Genomic DNA, 19,881 nt, shown 5'->3' on the forward strand with positions numbered 1-19,881 from the left:
CCAACACCTACATGAGCAGGGACCCACACAAATACAATTTCCACCCCTTCTCCCTTAATTCCTTTGTGTTCCAACAATACTGAATCAATTAAGTCTGGTCTACTGCTTGACATACCTGACCAGATGCTCTTTAGTACAGACACTGAATCACTGCAGATGATTACCTTGTCTGTCTTATTTTCTCTAACCCACCTCAGTGCCATCAAAATGGCAGACATCTCCACAGAGAACACACTAAGGTGGTTTGATGTTCTGCTGTTCATTGTCCTTCCGTGCCCAGCTGCCCTACAGCCGCTCCTGTCGCTCCCGCCTCTTGATCTAAAAGAAAACTCGAATCGACCACCCTGACTTTGATTAAGTTGACTGACTACGTGAGGGTCAGCTGACCGTCATAGGCGTGTCATGTGACGTGGACACGTGACTTCCGGCACGAGCGGGTGTTTACATGACGGGAAGAATTGTCCAAAGCGTCTTCAGAGCGTCGTTTCCGTCCCGGTAGCTCCTCTTTAAACCGACTCGTTCGTCCGGGAGCCATGGTCCTCTAACCGGAGACATGCTGGAGGACGGCGAGCCGCGGGGACGCGGCTCCATAGAGGTGGCCGTGGTCCCGGAGGACCGGCTCCGCGGGGAGGTGGGGGACATCCAGAAGGCTGAGCTCGCTCCCGGGGGCGCCCTGCTGGCGTGCCTGGAGGTCGGAGGGCGGGTGGTGGTCCAGGGCGTGGCGGACAGAGAGGCTCCTCCGGCTGCAGCGGCCGGTCCCTACACCGAGTGAGTCCCCGTCTCCACCGCGACCCGGCTCCCGACTTCCGGTCCTCTGACAGTGGCCACAGGTTGATCCAGCTGCAGTGCAGTGGTGACTTCTGTCCTCTGACAGTGGGGACTTCTGTCCGTCCTCTGACAGTGGGGACTTCCTGTCTGTCCTCTGACAGTGGGGACTTCCTGTCTGTCCTCTGACAGTGGGGACTTCCTGTCTGTCCTCTGACAGTGGGGACTTCCTGTCTGTCCTCTGACAGTGGGGACTTCCTGTCTGTCCTCTGACAGTGGGGACAGGTTGATCCAGTTCATTTAGGATGTATATTTACTTCTGAGGCTGCTTCAGGTGTTTGTTTGGTTGTTTGTTGTTGTTGTTTCTCGTCCTTCATGCAGCCTTGTTGTTGTGCTCTCAGCTTCTCTTGGGAGGAGTCGCCCCCCCCGGCCCCCCCGGCCCCCCCGGGCCCCCCGGCCGGCCCCCGGCTGCTGGCTGTGGGCTCTGGCTGGGACCTGGAGCTGCTGGAGGCGGAGGCGGAGCCGGGCGTCTCGCTCTCGCTGCGGTGTGTGTGTGAGCTTCCTGCAGAGCGCCTGCTGCACACCTGCAGGGAGGAGGATCCCGGTGAGTAGCGGCACACACACACACACAAACACACACCCCGTCTGACACACACCCGACTCCAGGAGACGTCCAGGTAATCCGGACGTCCTTCCACGGATCAGCCCGGACGGACGAGGCGTCCATCACAGGACGAACACACACGACCTGGTGGACTGCTGTAGGCAGGATTTTTTCTGTTTTCTTGGATTAAATGTTAGAGTATCCATTGATAATCCTTTAGGAGTGTAGCATAACTGCTCTACCGCGAGGGCGCAGCGTTTCCATCTGTCTCTGTTCTGAGCTGAAAAGGAACCTCGACAGCTCCAGGTATCTTTGACCAATCAGAAGAGCCATCAGTGCAAAAGTTGTCCTGCTCGTCGTTGTAAAGCCATTGAGTGCTTAAGTCGGCAGGCACTGTGTCGCGTTTGCGTGCACGTCCTTGTGGGAGGGGCTTAACTTGCATAAGGGCGTGATGTCAGAGAAAACAGGACACTAGAGGCTGTGCTGGGTTTCAAATCGCCATCTTAGATGGGTCAAATCGCCATCTTGGTTAGGTAATCCTGCCTACGGCACCTTTAATTTGAACTGTGTGTGTGTGTTTGTGTTTTCAGGTGTGTGTGAGCTGCAGTCGCTGCGTCTGTTGGGCTTCGCCGCCGGACGCTGCCTCCTCCTGCTGAACGGCGAGCAGCTGCTGCAGCTGCAGTGGCGCCGGGCGGACGATGAGGAGGAGGGGGAGGGGGAGGGGTTCCAGGTGGCGTCCTCATGCAGAGTGCAGATGGCGGACGGCGACACCGCCGTGCACCACTGCGTCAGCGGAGACACGCTGTTCGTCCTGCGGCCGTCGGGACTGGTCTGTATCCTCCCTGTCTGGCCTGACCTCCAGGTGAACCAGGCGCTCTGGTGTGTTTCCTTGACCGTGCTCTCCCTCAGCCGTTCACGACCTCGGCGCCGGCCGCCTGCTGGCCAGCCTGGACCTCCCGTCCTACTTCAGCCCCGGCCCGGCGGAGGACGAGCTGACGTCCTCCCCGTCCTCGTCCTGCCCCGCTCCGTCCTCGGCGCCGTTCTGCCTGCTGCAGGTGTCGGAGGACCTGAGCACCGCCGTGGCCGTGACCCGGGCCCACACGGCGGTGGCCGTGGACCTGGACCACTACTTCAGGTACCGGGCGGCGTCTCCTCGGACTGCAGGACGCTGGTGTCCCGACCGTCCAGCTTCCATTGTTGAATATCTGAACCCCTCTCAGTCGTCTGGTGTCGCCTCTTCCAGGACCTTCCCAGCCCACCTGCTGTGCGCCGCCCCCCAGTCCCGCTCTCCGGTCGGGCCCCCCCAGCCGGGGGACCAGGACAGCCTGTCCAGCTCCAGAGCGAGCCTGGCCGGGCTCGGAGCCAGCTTCAGCGCCGACCGGTAAGCCGCCGGCGGAGAGAGCTGCCCCGGAGCCTGTCGTCTGCACAAACACCTTTCCTAAAGGTTCTAGACAGTTCTTTTTTTAAACGGGTGTTTGAAGTTTCTTCCAGACCAGGGTTCTGCAGCCTTTACGAGCTGAAGAGCCATTCCTCTGACTTTCAGCCAAATCCAGCAGTTCTGGAGCCGTAAAGAACATTCAACCTTTAAAATGAGGCAAAAGCAGCTCAGGAAGCTTCGTTCTTAGTTTTGATGCACAAACGTATTTATGAAGCTCGGGTTCAGAATAGTGAACATTTTTTTAAATTTAACCTATTTTTATACCTGATTTTAACAATTTTGCTCCTATTTTCAAACATTTTTTGTTGACAATTATGACATTTTAGCTGTTTTAACCATTTTACCTCCTTTTAAGCAGTTTTCCATGTTTTGTTCCCGCCATATTTATGTTCTTCTTTTAGAAATTCTATAAATGTCACGCTGGTCCCCTCCCAGATGTAATACCCGGTTCTACCACTAGGTGGTGCAGTGAGTTGTTCCGTCTCGTTTTCCCAGGTAAACTAAACTTTCCTCCTCCAGGTCGTGGGAGGCTCGTCTGGCCTCCATGTACGCCGCCGCCCAGGGTCCGCCCCCCGCCTCCCGTGAGTCCCGGCCTCCCTGGTGGTCCTGGCTCCCCCACCTGGAGCTCCGCCCGGCCCCGCCTCCCGCCCGCAGCGGAGCGCCCCCCGGCGGCGCCGCCGTGGCCTTCTCCGCCCCCGAGGCGGCCGCCCCGTCCCAGCTCACCGTCTCCCCGTTCTCCGCCCTCCTGACCTTCGTCGCCCCGGGCAACAGGCGGACCACCGTGGCGCTGTGGGAGGCGGAGTCTCAGAGCGTGAGCTACCACCGGGCGGAGGGCGAGGCGGCGCCGGTGCAGCGCTGCGGCGAGCGGCAGCACCGGCTGCTGCTGAGGAGTGAGTCCCAGTCCGCCGCCGCCGTCGTTCTGCTCTCACGATCCACCTCTTAGAACCTCCCCCCCCTCGCCCCCCTCAGAAACCGGCGTGTTCCAGGTCCTGTTCGGCGTGTCTCAGCAGGATCTGCTCAGCAGGCTCATGTTGTTCGGCAGCGCCGCCACGGTGGACGCAGTGTGTCACCTGAACAGCTGGGGGCGCTGCTCCATCCCCATCCACGCCCTGCAGGTCCGCCGCCGCCGCCGCCGCCGTCCGGCCGCGGCGGTGCCTGGCGTTAAGCCGGTCTGTGCTCTGTGCAGGGAGGACTGAAGAACCGGCAGCTGGACACGGTGGACTTCTACCTGAAGAGCAAAGAGGACGTCCTCAGCGTTCCCCCGGGAGAACCGGCCGCCGCCGCCGGAGCGCCGAGCCTCACCAGCGGTACAGCAGCGCCCTCCCAGAGCTCCGGCTGCAGGACTCGCACACCAGACATCAGACCTGAGTGTGTGCGTGTGTGTGTAGTTGTGCAGGAGCTGTGTCCCGCCCTGGACCTGCTCTGCGGCGCCGTCAGAGACTCCCACAGCGAGGCTCAGAGCCGGCAGTTCTCTGAGCAGCTGCTGAGCGTCACGCTGAGCTTCCTCTACATGCAGATCCGCACCGTGCTGTCCAGCTGCCACCGTGAGACACACACACACACACACACACACACACACACACACACACACACACACACACACACACACACACACACACAAGCCTGCCCTGATGGGGCTGGTCTGGTCTGCAGACGAGGACGAGGACGTGCGGAGCTGCCTCGCCATCCTGGACCGCTACGTCACGCAGCTGAGGAGCTTCATGAAGCGCTTCCCGTGGCCTGCAGGGGGCGACGCGTCCAGCGGCGGGACTCGTCCTCAGCAGGAGGCTGAGCCGGACGAGTGGGACGGGCTCCCGGTGGAGGTGCGTGTGGTTCTCGTGGCTCCGCCTCCTCCGGCTGAGCGAAGCTTCACTCCGGCGTCGGTCTGTTGCAGGACCTGGTCCGCCGGTCCGTCCTGACCTGCCAGATCCCCAGGGCCCAGGCGGCGCTGCGGAGGCGGGGCCGGCCCGAGCGGCGCCTGGCGGCTCTGAGGGCCGAGGGCCTGCGGCAGGCCTACTGCTGCCTGCGGCGCCGAGACCTGCGGACCGCCAACGCACTCCTCAGCAACATGGTGAGACGCGGCGTCCAGGAGGGACGGGACGCCGTCACACAGCAGGGGTCCTCCTCCCAGACCGTGACGCTGAAGCTGTCCCTCGTCTGCTGGTTCGCAGGGCTTCAGTGTGAAGCAGCAGCTCCACAGCGTCTGCCTCTACACAGACCTCAGCGATCTCAGGGAGCTGCTGGTGAGTGACGGATCACAGCCTGCCGGGTCTGCGGTGCTGAGACCAGGACTGACCCGGTCCGTCTGAGACCAGCGCTGACCCGGTCCGTCTGAGACCAGCGCTGACCCGGTCCGTCTGAGACCAGGACTGACCCGGTCCGTCTGAGACCAGCGCTGACCCGGTCCGTCTGAGACCAGCGCTGACCGGTCCGTCCCGGTCCGTCTGAGACCAGGACTGACCCGGTCCGTCTGAGACCAGCGCTGACCCGGTCCGTCTGAGACCAGCGCTGACCTGGTCCGTCTGAGACCAGCACTGACCGGTCCGTCCCGGTCCGTCTGAGACCAGGACTGACCCGGTCCGTCTGAGACCAGCGCTGACCCGGTCCGTCCCGGTCCGTCTGTCCCGGCAGGTGGAGGAGCTGTCCCGTCAGCACCACCTGCCCCCGGAGGAGCTGCAGAGTGTGGAGTTCATCAGGGAGCTGGAGCGGCTGGGCTCTCTGCCGGCGCCGCCGTGCCGGGCCGACGCCTCCTCCCAGAGGTACCGGTCTGGGTTCTGCCTTCTGGTCCGGGTTCCACGGATCCGGCTCTGAGCAGAGTCTCCTCCAGCCCGGAGAACACGCTCTTCACCTCTGCCGTGTCAAAACTTCCCAGGGTTCCTCGGATGCGCGGCGTGGCGGGACGCGGCGGCGGGGAGCCTCTGGAGCCGAAGGTGGGGCGGAGCAGCCCGGAGGAGGAGGGGGCGGGGCTCTGGACCAACCTCCGTCTGGACTGGGTGAAGAACTGGGACCAGAGCTGCCGGACCGCCGTCTCCCTGTCCAGACGTCAGCTGACAGGTAGAGCGCCGGGAGACGGCCGGAGCCGCCGCCGCCGTCCAGAGTCTCACCGCCGCTTCCCGTTCCAGAGCTGCCCTCCTGCGACGCCGCCGTCCTGTGGCGCTATCTCACCTCCCTGCACGACGGGCGGCGGGTGGCGGCCTGGATCCGGGACACGGAGACCCCCGGCGGCGCCGAGTGGCCGCCGCTCGGCGCCGAGCTGCTGGACGGGAACACGGTCTGCAGCGTCTCCATGACGGAGAGCATCCTGGACGCTCTGGCCAGGTACCGCCGCTCGCCGCCGCCTCCGACGTTGACCTGACCGGTCCTGGACGGCGTCCGTCGCTCCGTGGACCCACGCTGTGGCTCCTCCCCTCCAGGAGAGGCGTGTTCGCCCCGGCCGAGCTGGCGGACCTGGAGCGGCTGCTGTGGAGGCTGGCTCAGGCCGGGGGCCTCATGGCTCCGGCCCCCCCCCGTCCCCCGGTACCGCTCCGCCCTGGGCCTGGACCTCCACGGCGCCGTGGTCTCCTTCTGCCTGCAGCGCGGCCTGAACTTCCTGCTCTACTCCTACCTGGAGCACTACAGGTGAGGCAGGAGGTCCGCGGCCTCGGGGGGCGTCCAGCTGCTGACCAGCCTCACCTCCTCCCCCTCCTCCTCCCCCTCCTCCTCCCCCTCCTCCTCCCCCTCCTCCTCCTCCTCCTCTTCCTCCTCCTCCTCCTCCTCCTCCTCCTCTTCCTCTTCCTCCCCCTCCTCCTCCTCTTCCTCTTCCTCCTCCTCATCCTCCTCCTCAGGCTGACGCCCAGAAACTGCCCCCTGCTGAGCAGCCGGAGCCTGTCTGAGTCGGAGCCCTGGTTGGACATGCTGGTGAAGATCCAGGAGATCACCAGAGACCTGTCCGGTACCACACCCCCTCACGGATCCATGAAAACACGTCCGAGCCTCTCCGGACTCTCGTACTGACAGTACAGCGACGTCACTCTGCGGCCAGAGCTGCTCACGTCACTCTGTCCTGCTAGTTTAGGAGAAACAGAATAAAGAGAAACTCAGATCAACAGACAAGAGTCAAGAAGCAACAGAATGATAAAGAAGGACAGGTAGTGCTGAAGTAATGCTGAAACAACTAGAACGTTGTTTCTGATTAAAATATTGAATTCATTTGCAGTCAGTAAGATTAAAGTCCTTCAGAAACATTTGATGTTAGAATAAACTGTTAAAACGGTTTTATTGAACATTCTGAATGAAAGCGGTGTGACGTGTGCAGAATTCCCGGGATCTAACCCTCAACTCCTCCAGCTTGATTTCATTAGAAAGTTTTGGCTGTTTAATGTCTTGTTTTGTAGCATGGATGTCCGTGTGTTCCAGACCCCGGCCTGGTCTTCCAGGCCAGTCTGACCAGCGCCCAGGTGCTGCTCCCCGGCAGCCAGGCGTCCCTGAGCAGCCTGCTGCTGGAGGGCCACAGCCTGCTGGCCCTGGCCGCCATCATGTTCGCCCCCGGAGGCATCGACCAGGTGGTGGCGCCGGCGGAGCGGCCGGGCAGGCCGGACGGAGCGCCGGACCCCCAGCTGCTGAAGATGGCTCTGGCGCCACACCCCAAACTGAAGGCCGCCCTGTTCCCCCCCTCGGGGCCGCGAGGAACCGGCCCCCCCTCCGACGTCTCCGTCTACCACCTGCTGCAGGTACGCGTCTCCAGACGTCTCTGCTCGGGAGACGCTGCTGTCTCCGCCCCGTCGTCCACAGCGAGGCGCTCCAGAGCGCCGCCTCCTCTCCTGATGCCTCTGGGTCTGGTCCACAGGCGCTCCAGCCTCTGGACCCGTCCAGGCTGTTCGGCTGGCAGGCCGCCAACACACTCAGCTACACCGGTGAGCCTGACGGAGACGGCGGCGGGGGAGGGGGGGTGATGTCTCCTGTTTGACTGTCTTCCTCCGGCAGACGCCTCGGAGCTGCCGCACTTCTCCAGCCCCCACCTGGTCAGCAGCTTCGCCCTGGTGGAGAACCTGGACTTCCTGTTCTACCTCCGTCACGGACGGCCGTCCTTCGCCTACGCCACCTTCCTGGTGCAGCAGCTGGGCGGCGGCGGCGACGTCAAGCTGCAGTGAGCAGGACGCCCCACGGCTCCGCCGCCTGAACACCCGCTGCTGGCTACAGGGAGTGTGTGTGTGTGTGTGTGTGTGTGTGTGTGTTCCAGGCTGCAGCGGGCCCTCCAGCAGGTGTACAGGCTGACCCTGCAGTGCTTCAACCTGCCGCCCGTCACGGCGGCGGCGGTCTGCTTCTGCGAGCTGCTGGGAGTCTGCAGCCTGAAGCTGAGGGTGGACGTCCGGGCCATGAACGCCGTGCTGCAGCACTGGAGCCAGCAGGACACACACTCCGCTCCGGCAGGACACCTGCACACGCTGGGTCAGCTCACACACACACACACACACACACACACACACACTGCCGCCACACTGGACTCACTTCCCTCCTCCTCCAGTGTCTAAAGCTGTGAAGCTGGTGGAGGCGGAGCTGGAAGCTGCGGAGGAGCTGATTGGCTACCTGGAAGCGGCAGTGACCCACAGTCTGGAGCAGAGGGGCGTCGGCAGGTATGGACCACCGGGGGGCGGTGTGTGTGGACAGTGGACTGACTTGCTGTCCCGGCCTGCAGGTCCTCGTACGAGGCGGCTCAGGACTGGGTGCTGCCGGTCCAGTTCTGCCGGCTCCACGGCCGGAGGCTGAGCTGCGTCTACCCGGCCCGCTGCGCCGAGGACGCACAGTTCGTCCACTTCCTGCTGTTCGTCCAGCTGCACAACTTCCCCCCCCAGCAGGTGAGCCCCCCCCCGTGGAGGAGGTGGGCGCCCTCCAGTCTGACCGCCGTGCCCCTCCCCCCCAGGTGAGGGCGCTGCTGGCCCGGTTCGACCCCACCCTGCAGGCCCACCTGAGCCTGGCCTTCCAGGACCTGCAGCTGTACAGGAGCAGCCTGGACCCCGAGGAGCAGCGGAGGCCCGGCACGAAGAGGAGCGCCGCCGCCGCCGCCGCCGCCGCCAGACCCCAGCACCCCGGGGAGGTGTTCCAGGTCCTGCTGGAGAGCCAGGACGAGCCTGTACCCTGCAGGTTCCTCCTGCAGGAGGCTCTGCTGCAGCGCTGCCCCCTGCTGGCCGTGCTGGCTGTCTGCCTGCAGGTGAGAGCACAGCCCCGCCCCTCACCCCGTCACCCCGTCACCCCGTCACCCCTTCACCCCTTCACCCTGTCACCCCCGTCAGCTGAAATGTACGTGTGCGTGTGCGTGTGTGTTGTGTGTGTGTGTTGTGTGTGTGTGTGTGTGTGTGTGTGTGTGTGTGTGTGTGTGTGTTGTGTGTGTGTGTGTGTCCAGGAGGCGGAGGCACTGCAGTGCCTGTGTGTGTGGCTGCTGTCCTCCCTCGACGGCGACACGGCGGCCGAGGCCACGGCCCACCTGCCCCAGGCCCCCCAGCACCACCAGTGGACCCTGCACGACCTGTCCCTGATCTGGAGGACCCTGCTGGTCCGGGGCCGGGTCCGGGTCCTGCTGCGGGGCTTCCAGCTCTTCCAGAAGGTGAGCGGCTCTCACTCTTGGTTCAGCACTTGCTCACTTTCTCCTGCTGCCTTGATGAGCCTCTGGTAAAGGACTTCATAACACTCATGGATTCCCGTCTGGCTCAGTGTGTGTCTGGTCCCACACACCAACGAGGACACACACTAGATCACTAGATCCTGTCCTCTGCTGTGGTTTTTCTGTTTCTAATCTGGGGATACGTGACAGTGTCTTCTCTGCCTGTGGTATTTGAAGTCGGGTTGTTCTGTGCACCAGTCAAAAGCTGCGTTCCTGCTCGGCGCTGTCGGACCTTTGACCCCTCCACCGCTGTTCTCTTCTCTGCTGCCTTCAACCAGCTCTGTTCCCCTGAGCTAACGGGTCCAGAGGAGCCCAGCTCGTGGTTCCACTCCTCCTGCCAAACAGTCCTGGACTCCATTAAAAACCAGGCAGCCTAGAGCCAAACCTGAGCCCTGGTTCAGTGAGAACCCGGCAGCAGGAGGGGAACCACAGAGCTGGTCCTGGTTCAGTGAGAACCCGGCAGCAGGAGGGAGAACCACAGAGCTGGTCCTGGTTCAGTGAGAGAACCCGGCAGCAGGAGGGAGAACCACAGAGCTGGTCCTGGTTCAGTGAGAACCCGGCAGCAGGAGGGGAACCACAGAGCTGGTCCTGGTTCAGTGAGAACTCGGGCAGCAGGAGGGGAACCACAGAGCTGGTCCTGGTTCAGTGAGAGAACCCGGCAGCAGGAGGGGAACCACAGAGCTGGTCCTGGTTCAGTGAGAGAACCCGGCAGCAGGAGGGGAACCACAGAGCTGGTCCTGGTTCAGTGAGAACCCGGCAGCAGGAGGGGAACCGCGAAGCTGAGCGCAGGTGGAAGAAGGACAAGCTGCACGTTTCTTTTCAAATTTAAAAGACTGCTGGCGCAGATATCAGAACACCGTTAAAGGCACCAAGACAGAATATTTGTCAAACATTATTCTGGAGAACCGCCATGACCCACGTGTGCTGTACTGAACCACAGACTCTGTTCTCAACGCCCCACAGCCTGTCTCTGTAGAACCAGCCTCTGAAACCTGCGAGAACTTCCTTCAGTTTTTGTTTGATAAGGTCATTTCCACCAGGGCCCTGATCTGACCCCTGACCCCTGACCCCTCTGGCTCTGTTCACTGGTCTGGTGTATTTGATGAGTTGGAGCAGTGACCTTATCATCCTTACAGGATGTGGTTCTCCACATTAAACCCCCAGAATCCCCCTGAGACGCCGTTCCCCTCATCTCTTTAAAGACATGTCCCCAGCAGTGGTCAGCTTGTCCTCTCTGTCATTAACAGCAGTCTGTCCTCTGGCGTTGTCCCTGTCCATTTCAAACATGCAGTGGTCCAACCCTTCTAGAACCCTGGCCTGGATCAGGCTGTCCTGGATCATTTTAGGCCCATCTCAAAACTGCTGTTCATTTCACAAATCCTGGAGAAGGTTCTCTACCTGCAGCTGAAAAACCACCTGGACAGTCTGACATCCTGGAGGTCTTCCAGTCCGGGTTTAAACCCCTGCACAGCACCGAGTCCGCTCTACTCAGGGTTTTTAATGACATCCTCCTGGTAAATGACTCTGGTGACTATGTTTTTCTGGTTCTCCTGGACCTCACTGCTGGACCTCTGACACCGTGGACCACAACATCTTACTGCCCCGACTGCAGCACCTGGTCTGGACCAGTGGTCCTGTACTGCAGTGGTTCAGGTCCTGCCTGACAGAGCTATGAGCGTTTGTCTGGCCAGTTCTGAATCCTCTTCCACTCCTTTGTCTTATGGAGTTCCACAGGGATCAATCCTGGGGCCGCTGCTGCTTTTCTCTCTCTATTTATTGCCACTGGGCTCCATCCTGAGGAGGCACGGCGTCTCTTTTCACTGTTATGCGGACGACAGCCAGATCTATGTCCTGTTGAAAGAGAAGGAAGCTTTCTCATTAGCGCCTCTACTACGGTGCCTGGAGGACATTAAAGCCTGGACGGCCCTGAATTCTCTGAAGTTTAATGAGAAAAAGACAGGGGTGATGGTGTTTGGTCCCAGTGATTCCTGTGAGCCTCCACCAGCTGACCTGGACCCTGGACTCCACACGTGAAGGAGACTGTTTTGAACCTGCGATTTAAAATGGACAGTGGTTTTAAACTAGATTCACAGATCAGTGCAGTGGTTCAGTCCAGATTCTTCCACCTCAGGAAGCTGGCCAGAATGAAATCTATTCGTGCACGTGAGCACCTTGAGACAGTAATCCAGTACTCTATTACATCTGGGCTGGATTACTGCAATGCACTTCATGTTGGAGTCAGCCAGTCGTCCCTCGCTCGTCTCCAGTTGTTCCAAAATGCTGCAGCGCGGCTGCTGACTGGAGGACGTAAGAGGGACACGTCAGTCCATCCTGGCCTCCTCCACTGGCTCCCTGTGCATTTTAGAGTCCATTTTAAGGTTCTTTCATTTGTTTTTAAATCCCTGAATGGTCTGGCCCCGCCTTCCCTCTCTGAGCCGCTTCGCCCCTACACTCCTGCCCGGTGCCTCAGATCAGCTGATCAGCTGCTCCTGGAGGAGCCCAGGTCCAAGCGCAAGCTCAGGGGGGACAGAGCTTTCTCTGTTGTGGCCCCCCAGCTGTGGAATGAGCTGCCACTGCGCATCAGACAGCCCCCCCCCCCCCCCACTGTCTATTTTTAAGAAAGATCTTAAAACACACTTTTATTCACTGGCTTTTAACTCAGTCCGAGACTCTGCCCTCAGTGTTTTTAAAGACATTCTGGAGGATCCTTAGAACCAGTCAGCGTTGTCTGGTTCCGAATCGTAATTGGTCAGTCACAATGCCACTCAGTGTGGGAACGCGTTTGCGTGATGACATATCCTGTCGAGTCGCCGCCTCTGTGCCGCTCTTACACTCATACGTAATTCCTAAAAGGTTGTTACTTACTGATGAAGACTCCAACATGATTACAAATGTGTTTTCATCCTATGCAGAAAGACGACGCTCCAGCTGCGTGGATGTAAACAAACTGACATGCGGCTGACGTGCGCGCTCCCACAGTCCTCCTGGAGGGAGCTGCGCATGGCAGCGCTCCAGAAATGGCAAATCGGCCATGTTGTACGAAATCAGCAGAGAATCCTCGAATATGCCTTTAATGTTTATTTAAATGTCTCTTTTTTGTTGTTTGTTTTTGTTTTGTTTTGAATGATTCATTTGCACTGATGTATTATGTGACCTTGTACAGCACTTTGTTCCAGCTGCAGCTGTTGTTAAAGTGCTATATGAATAAAATTGAGTTGAGTCGGAGAAGCCAGACTGTTGAGCACAGTGTGTCGCTGTGTCGTCTCAGGACTGCCCCCTGGTGTTGGTGCTCAGGATGTTCGAGCTGTGCTGCGACTACAGGAACTTCTCCCAGGCCAAATCCAAGCTCCTGGACTTCCAGAGGACCCTCATCACCGTGAGTCCCCGTCAGCCCAGCACAGTCTCTGACCCTGGACCCGGTCTCCAGGCTCACCCCCTCCTCCTCTTGCTCCGCCCACAGCTGCGAGGCGGGGGCGTGGCCTCGGAGGGCGGGCTGCCCCTGCAGTGGGTGGAGAGCCAGGCGTCGGTGCTGCTGCTCACCATGCTGCAGCGCTGCAGCTCCCAGTACGACCTGCACCGCCTGCTGCAGCTGCTGGCCGCCGTCGACAGGCTGCTCAAGTCCAACGGTGAGTCCCGGACCCGCCGCGAGTCCCGGACCCGCCGCGAGTCCCGGACCCATGTGAACCTGGGTCTAGATTAGATGCCGGGCTGCTGTTTCCTCTGCAGGGCCCACGTTGTGTTATTACCGTATTCTGTATGTAACATGTGAGAACCTGCTGTGTCTCACGGACGACGTGCTTCGTGTCTTCAGGTCCAGACTTCAGGAAGCTGAGCCAGCTCAGTCAGCTGCTGCAGGGGTCAGAGGTCAGCCTGTCTCCCAGGCTCCTGCAGTGCGGTTCGGCCTCCGTCCAGCAGGAGGAGTTCCAGGCCGCCGTGGACACGCTGCAGGCCAGAGGGCTGTACGCCAAGGCCAGGCAGGTGGCGCTGCTGGGGGGGCTGCCCACCCAGAGCCTGCTGCTCAGCCAGGTCTGCTGCTCCGCCCTGATCCCTGACCCCCACCCTGATCCCCCACCCTGACCCCCCACCCTGATCCCCCACCCTGATCCTCCACCCTGACCCCCCACCCTGACCCCCCACCCTGATCCTCCACCCTGATCCTCCACCCTGACCCCCCACCCTGATCCCCCACCCTGATCCCCCACCCTGATCCTCCACCCTGATCCCCCACCCTGATCCTCCACCCTGACCCCCCACCCTGATCCGTGCTGATAATCCACGTTCACACAGCTCGTCTTTTATTGTTTTTCTTTTTTTATCCACCTGCTTTTAAAATTGTCCTGAGATCCCAGAATAATCAACCTTTAACTGTTTCAACTGTTTCTTCTCCTTCCTTCTTCCAACGCTGATGATCAGAATCTGACAGGAAGTGATGTTTTGACTCTCGCCGTTCAGCTGCTGGCTCTTCTGTTTTCTGTTCGTTCTCAGCTGTTTGTGTTTCCGTCTCTCCCTCTCGGAGCTTCTGGAGGAAACATCCCAGCTTCTTCTTCTTTCCTTGTCTTCCTCACAGCTTCATCAGGAAGTGAGCTCCCAGAAGTCCCGGCGGCAGTGGGGCAGGCTGGAGAGCCGGGTCACCTTCTGGAGGAAATGCCACAACCAGCTGAAGGCCGACGGCGCCGATCCCACGTCGGCCTCCCACTTCTTCCTGTCCCAGGCCGAGCCGGACCCGGACCCGGACCCGGACCCGGAGCCCCAGGCGCAGCTGCTGGCCCTGCAGGAGCGCAGCCTGCTGCTCTGCCTCGCCGCTCACTGGCTGTCCCTGCTCAGCCCGGCCCCCCTGGCCCGGCTGGAGAGCCTGGAGAAGGAGCTGTGGCTGGACCGGGTCCGTGGACAGGCCCTGAAGGCCGCCATGGAGCAGCAGAGCGTGTTCAGCCTGCCTCCTGACGCCAGCGCCTACCACGGCCTCATGAGGGAGTTCTCCTTCTCCAGCATCTCCGAGCTGAACCGAGACCAGTGCCTCAGTCTGGAGGGGCTGCCAGGTCCACAGGCCGGTCCAGAGCCCGGTCCAGAGCCCGGTCCAGAGCCCGGTCCAGAGCCCGGTCCAGAGCCCGGTCCAGAGCCCGGTCCAGAGCCCGGCCTCAGTCCGGAGCACAGCAGCATCCTGACCGCTCTGGTCGGTCGCCTGCTGGACGAGGGGAGCATCCACGAGGCCGGGCGCGTCTGCCGCTACTTCTCCCTGCACCACCCGGACCTGTGGGTGGCGCTGTGCTGCCGGGGCCTGGCGTCCGGAGAGCTGGACCCCGACGCTCAGGAGGAGGCCGCGGAGGGTCCGGCCGGGCGGAGCATCCCCACCTGTGAGCCTCAGTCCACAACACAACCTCAGAGAGCGTCTGCTCAGTCACATGACCTGTCACGACCTTGTACGACCCCTCATGACCTTGTACGACCTTGTTCAACCTCTCACAACCCCTCATGACCTTGTACGACCTCTCACGACCTGTCACGACCTCTCACTGCACACCACAGCAACATTTAGTCTTTGTTTTTCAAGCAACTGCAGACGAAAGCTTTACTCCTGAAGTCGTCTGTGGAGTTCATGGTGAAGCCCGGCGAGCCGGCTCTGTGTGAAACCCTGAAGCGTCCTCTGAACAGGTCCTCCTCTCGTCCTCGTCCAGCTCACTCCTACAGCAGCCTGGCTTCCTTCGCCATGGCGCCCGAGGACGACGTGGCCGTGCAGCTCCAGAGGCTCCTGGACCAGTGTCGCCACGGCAACAACTACTGCAAGCAGGTCCTGGGCCTCTACCAGCTGTCCAAGGTGAGCAGCGGCGCCGGGTCCCGCCGGGTTCCACCGGGTTCCACCGGGTCCCACCGGGTCCCACCGGGTCCTTCCGGGTCCCCCCTCCCTCTGACCGCCTGCTCCGCCTCCCGTTCAGGAGCTGCAGGTCTCCTTCAGGCAGATCTGCGGCGAGGAGCCGCGCTCGGTGCTGGAGAGGCTGCTGCAGTCGGAGCAGCCGGACCGCTTCCGCCGGGCGCAGGCCTTCATCAAGGCTCAGGGTCTGAGCGCCGACGCCGTGGCCCAGCTGGTGTCCTCCGCCGTGGTCCAGGGTCTGCTGGGCTCGGCCCAGGAGCTGCAGGCCGGTGAGCAGCCCCGATCCGCCGGGCCGGGCCGCGGGCTCGTCACGTTAAACCCGTGTGTGTGTGTGTGTGTGTGTGTGTGTGTGTGTGTGGGGTGTGTGTGTGTGTGTCCAGGAGAGAAGCAGGTGTTCAGGCCGTCGGAGGGGCGGGACTCCCTGATGCAGCTGATCAAACTGTGTGAAGACCCCAACCTGGTGGGAGTCAAGCTGCTGGAGAACCTCAGCACCGTTCCCCTGAGAGACCTGAGCTGCAGTACGACACACACACACACACACACACACACACACACTGCTCAGACTGTGCAGGGAGCCCTGTTTGACGCCTCTCTCTGTTCTCTGGAGTCGTGGAGCTGCTGATCGTGGCTCACGACTGCTTCAGCCTGACCTGCAACATGGAGGGCATCGTCAGAGTGCTGCAGGCCGCCCGGCACCTGAGCCACACCTACCTGTCTCCAGGAGAACACCACAGCCTGCTGGTAGGCTGCTGCAGTACCGCCCCCTCTCCTCTGGGGGCAGCATGGAGCTTGTACCATGCTGGACCTTCTATTTTCAAATTCAGCCAGTTTTAATGAGCTTGAAAAGCAGATTTTCTTGTTTGGAAGCTTCAGTCGATGAGGGGGATTCGTCCTGCGCAGCTGGACTGGGTTTACTGGGTTTACTGGGTCTGAAGGAAAAGATTGAGGGGGGAAACAGACAGTCTATCTTCTGGACTCTGAGTCTTTTTGTTGGTTTGTCATGTGACTTAGATTAGGAAGCAACTTCTTGTTGAAATAGACCAATGCAGTCCAGCTGTGACCACTAGATGTCACTGTTCAGGGTGAGTGAGGGAAATGTGAGGGACTGAAGGAAATGAGACGATTACTGTGATGGAGGAAACAAGGAGGGCTCACCGTGTGCTCCAAGGCCATGGACCCTCCTCTGTAGAAGAGCCTGCAGAGCCTGCAGAGCCTGCAGAGCCTGCAGAGCCTTCAGAGCCTTCAGAGCCTGCAGAGCCTGCGGAGCCTTCAGAGCCTTCAGAGCCTTCAGAGCCTGCAGAGCCTTCAGAGCCTGCGGAGCCTGCAGAGCCTGCAGAGCCTGCGGAGCCTTCAGAGCCTGCGGAGCCTTCAGAGCCTTCGGAGCCTTCGGAGCCTGCGGAGCCTTCGGAGCCTGCGGAGCCTTCGGAGCCTTCGGAGCCTTCGGAGCCTGCGGAGCCTGCGGAGCCTGCGGAGCCTGCGGAGCCTGCAGAGCCTGCAGAGCCGGTGCTGTATTTGACTCTATACCAGTAAAGTTGAGCTGAATTCAAAGCATGATGGCAAAAACTGAGGAACAACAGCTGCTGGGCCTGGACTGTCAACACTGCACATCCTGTGTGTGCGTGCGTGCGTGCGCTTTTCTATCCGTGTGGGGACCAAATGTCCCCACACGGATAGGAAAACCTGCACGATGTGCCTTGTGGGACCTTTTTCCGGTCCTAATGAGGGAAACAGTGTTTTCTTGACCATGTTGTTACTGAAAAAAGTCAAAGGTCAAAAACATTTCTTTAGGGTTAGGCTGTGTGGTGGTCTGGGTTAGGGTCAGGGTAAGGGTCAGGGTTAGGGGATAGGAAATGCATTATGTCAATGAGTGTCCTCACAAGGATAGAAATACAAACCTGTGTGTGTGTGTGTGTGTGTCTTTCACAGACCGTACCTAGTAACTGTATTAATTGGAAACTTCAGCACCATGGACAGCACTGTTTTCTGTCCATGCATAATTTTAAGAACATCTGTGTGTGTGCCTCTGTACGTGTGTGTGTGCGTGTGTGTAGGTGCGCCTGCTGACAGGTATTGGCAGATACAACGAGATGACGTACGTCTTCGACCTGCTGCATCAGAACCACTGCTTCGAGATGCTGCTGAGGAAGAAGGTGGAGTCAGAGAGAGGACAGGTGAGACCTCACACACACACACACACACACACACACACACACACACACACACACACACACACACACACACACACACACACACACCAGTAAATAACCCACATATAGAAGAAACAACCCGTCTTCACCCTGAGCTCGGGTACATGAGGGAAACGGAGTCGGAAGAAGAATAAGCCTTTCCTTCTCTCTGGAGCCTTCTAACCTGAAGGAACTCATGTTTCATTCATCTGACTGGCCTCACAAAGCAGAGTGCAAGTTCAAACAGTGTGTGTGTGTGTGTGTGTGTGTGTGTGTGTCTGTCTGTCTGTCTGTGTGTGTGTGTGTGTGTGTGTGTGTGTGCGTGTCTGTGTGTGTGCGTGTCTGTGTGTGTGCGTGTCTGTGTGTGTGTGTGTCTGTGTGTGTCTGTGTGTGTGTGTCTGTGTGTGTGTGTGTGTGTGTGTGTGTCTGTGTGTGTGTCTGTGTGTCTGTGTGTGTCTGTGTGTGTGTGTGTGTGTGTGTGTGTGTGTGTGTGTGTGTGTGTGTGTGTGTGTGTGTGTGTGTGTGTGTGTGTGTGTGTGTGTGTGTGTGTGTCAGAGCTCCAGCCTGAAGACGGCTCTGCTGGACTACATCAAGCGCTGCCTGCCTGCAGACAGCGAGAAGCACAACATGGTGGCGCTGTGCTTCAGCATGCGGAGGGAGATCGGCGAGAACCACGAGATCGCCGCCAGGACGCAGCTGAAGATCATCGAGTCTCAGGCCTGGGGTGAGTCCAGCTCAGGTCCGGGACGCCCGCTGTGCACGGTGAAGCCGGTGGAACTCAGCTTCGCGTCGCTGTTTGTTTCAGTGGTCACTCCGGAACTGAAGAGTTCGCTGATGAAAGTGTTGAATCTGCTCAAAGACGCTGCCGAAAGCTTCTCCAAGGTATCAGGAACCCCGTTACCAATGATCAGCTGGTGGGACGCTGTGTGAAATGGACAGTGTGACCGCGGTGTTAATGCTCGCAGCTCCACTGCGCTCGCTGTTCAGACGGCTCGGGTCCCGGAGCTTTGCTCCTGCTGGTCTCGGCAGCAGGTCCGGGTGTTCACCCCGTGTCTGCGTCCCCCTGCAGGACTCGTGCGTCCGTCAGGCCAGCCGCTGCGTGCGCACGGCCAAGCTGGTCACCCTGCAGCTGCACTTCCTGAACCAGGGCTCGGAGCTGCGCGTGGTCAACCTGCGAGCGGCCGAGCTGCTGGGCTGCGTGCTGGCTCTGCCCCGCTGCTACCAGGTCTGCCTCCGCCGGAGTTTCTGCTCCCTGCAGCTGGAGCAGGAGTGACGTGAAGCTTCGTGTCTCCGCCAGGTGTTTGTGGTGTCTGAAGCTTACGGCTACACCCCGGACTGGGCGGAGATCTTGTACCAGAAGGTGGTCCTGAACGGAGACTTCTCCTACCTGGAGGAGTTCAGACGCCACCGCCCCCTCAGCCCGGCTCTGTTCGAGGACATCTTCAAAAAGTAAGGCGTGGGCGAAACTCCCCGGGAGGCGGGCCGGTCTTCCTAACCCAGCTGAGCGTGGCCCCCGTGTGTTTGCAGGTTGGACGGCGCCCCCAGCAGCGTCACTGCCAACGTGAAGCGCCTGCTGTCGCACTGCGACGACGTGTACAGCCACTACCGGCTGGCCTACCAGCACAACCTGTTCGACGTCACCAAGGCCCTGCTGCAGGACCCCAAGACCTCCAGCTACCTGAACGACCGGCTGGCCAGCTGAGCACGTCACGGACGCAACATTTAGCCAGCCAGCTAGCCAGCTAGCTAGCTACGTTACTCAGAGGCCCAGTACACACTGACTGAAGTACTGTTGACGCACAGTAAATGTATTTGTATCATGAAGAGGTACTAGATTAGAAGTTCTCACTGTGTTTAAAAACATAAAATGTTGGTCTTTTATTGTGAAAGTCACGGGGAGACGAGCGAGCGCGGCAGTGGTTTACTGGCAATAATCAAGTGTGAGCTTTGGAAACTTATTCAACTGTAAAAATAAAAATATTTTCTCACTCACTTGGTTTCCTTGAGTGTTTTCGTGGAACTCGGCATCGTGGAGGCTGCGTCTCACTGGAACCAGCTGCAGCTGATGCACGTTCCACAGCTGGCACTTTGATCGCAGTGATTTCGACTTCAGGGTTGGGATTTTTTTTTTTTCCAGCAGTTAGGACTGCAAGCTGCCGCTGCCCAAAAGAGATGAATGTTCACAAACACACCTCTTTGCTTTGCTACGCCTTTCCTCACTTCTAGACCTGATGGATCACTGAGATGGTCTTGATGGCGTTCACAGAAAAAAAGATGCATTCCAATATACTTAAACGTATAGCTTCATACAGAGGGCATAAATATATAAATGAATGAGTGATTTTAGGAGATTTCCGGCTGTCGTGTGACTTCCACAGATCGGAC

At 59.7% G+C, this 19,881-nt stretch overlaps 1 protein-coding gene across 1 annotated transcript; it reads left to right on the forward strand.

Moving 5' to 3' along the window:
* The first annotated feature begins 423 nt into the window (after window positions 1-423).
* Window positions 424-19,482, forward strand: spg11 (SPG11 vesicle trafficking associated, spatacsin). The gene is given in 40 exon segments (XM_030096735.1): window positions 424-768; window positions 1,167-1,369; window positions 1,960-2,202; window positions 2,279-2,504; window positions 2,613-2,750; window positions 3,327-3,697; window positions 3,777-3,922; window positions 3,994-4,114; window positions 4,196-4,351; window positions 4,461-4,630; window positions 4,702-4,878; window positions 4,979-5,050; window positions 5,439-5,566; window positions 5,680-5,861; window positions 5,930-6,125; window positions 6,221-6,308; window positions 6,310-6,425; window positions 6,632-6,738; window positions 7,203-7,516; window positions 7,633-7,699; window positions 7,770-7,932; window positions 8,026-8,234; window positions 8,311-8,419; window positions 8,482-8,641; window positions 8,707-8,994; window positions 9,187-9,387; window positions 12,713-12,820; window positions 12,905-13,070; window positions 13,256-13,470; window positions 14,012-14,795; window positions 15,117-15,256; window positions 15,375-15,579; window positions 15,691-15,828; window positions 15,918-16,051; window positions 17,362-17,481; window positions 18,052-18,220; window positions 18,302-18,378; window positions 18,566-18,721; window positions 18,794-18,945; window positions 19,024-19,482. Coding segments are annotated over 40 exon segments (7,305 nt in total). The 5' UTR covers window positions 424-553; the 3' UTR covers window positions 19,199-19,482.
* The last annotated feature ends 399 nt before the right edge of the window (window positions 19,483-19,881 follow it).

The sequence above is a fragment of the Salarias fasciatus genome, chromosome 7 (assembly GCF_902148845.1).
Source record: "Salarias fasciatus chromosome 7, fSalaFa1.1, whole genome shotgun sequence".
NCBI classification, from domain to species: Eukaryota; Metazoa; Chordata; class Actinopteri; order Blenniiformes; family Blenniidae; genus Salarias; species Salarias fasciatus.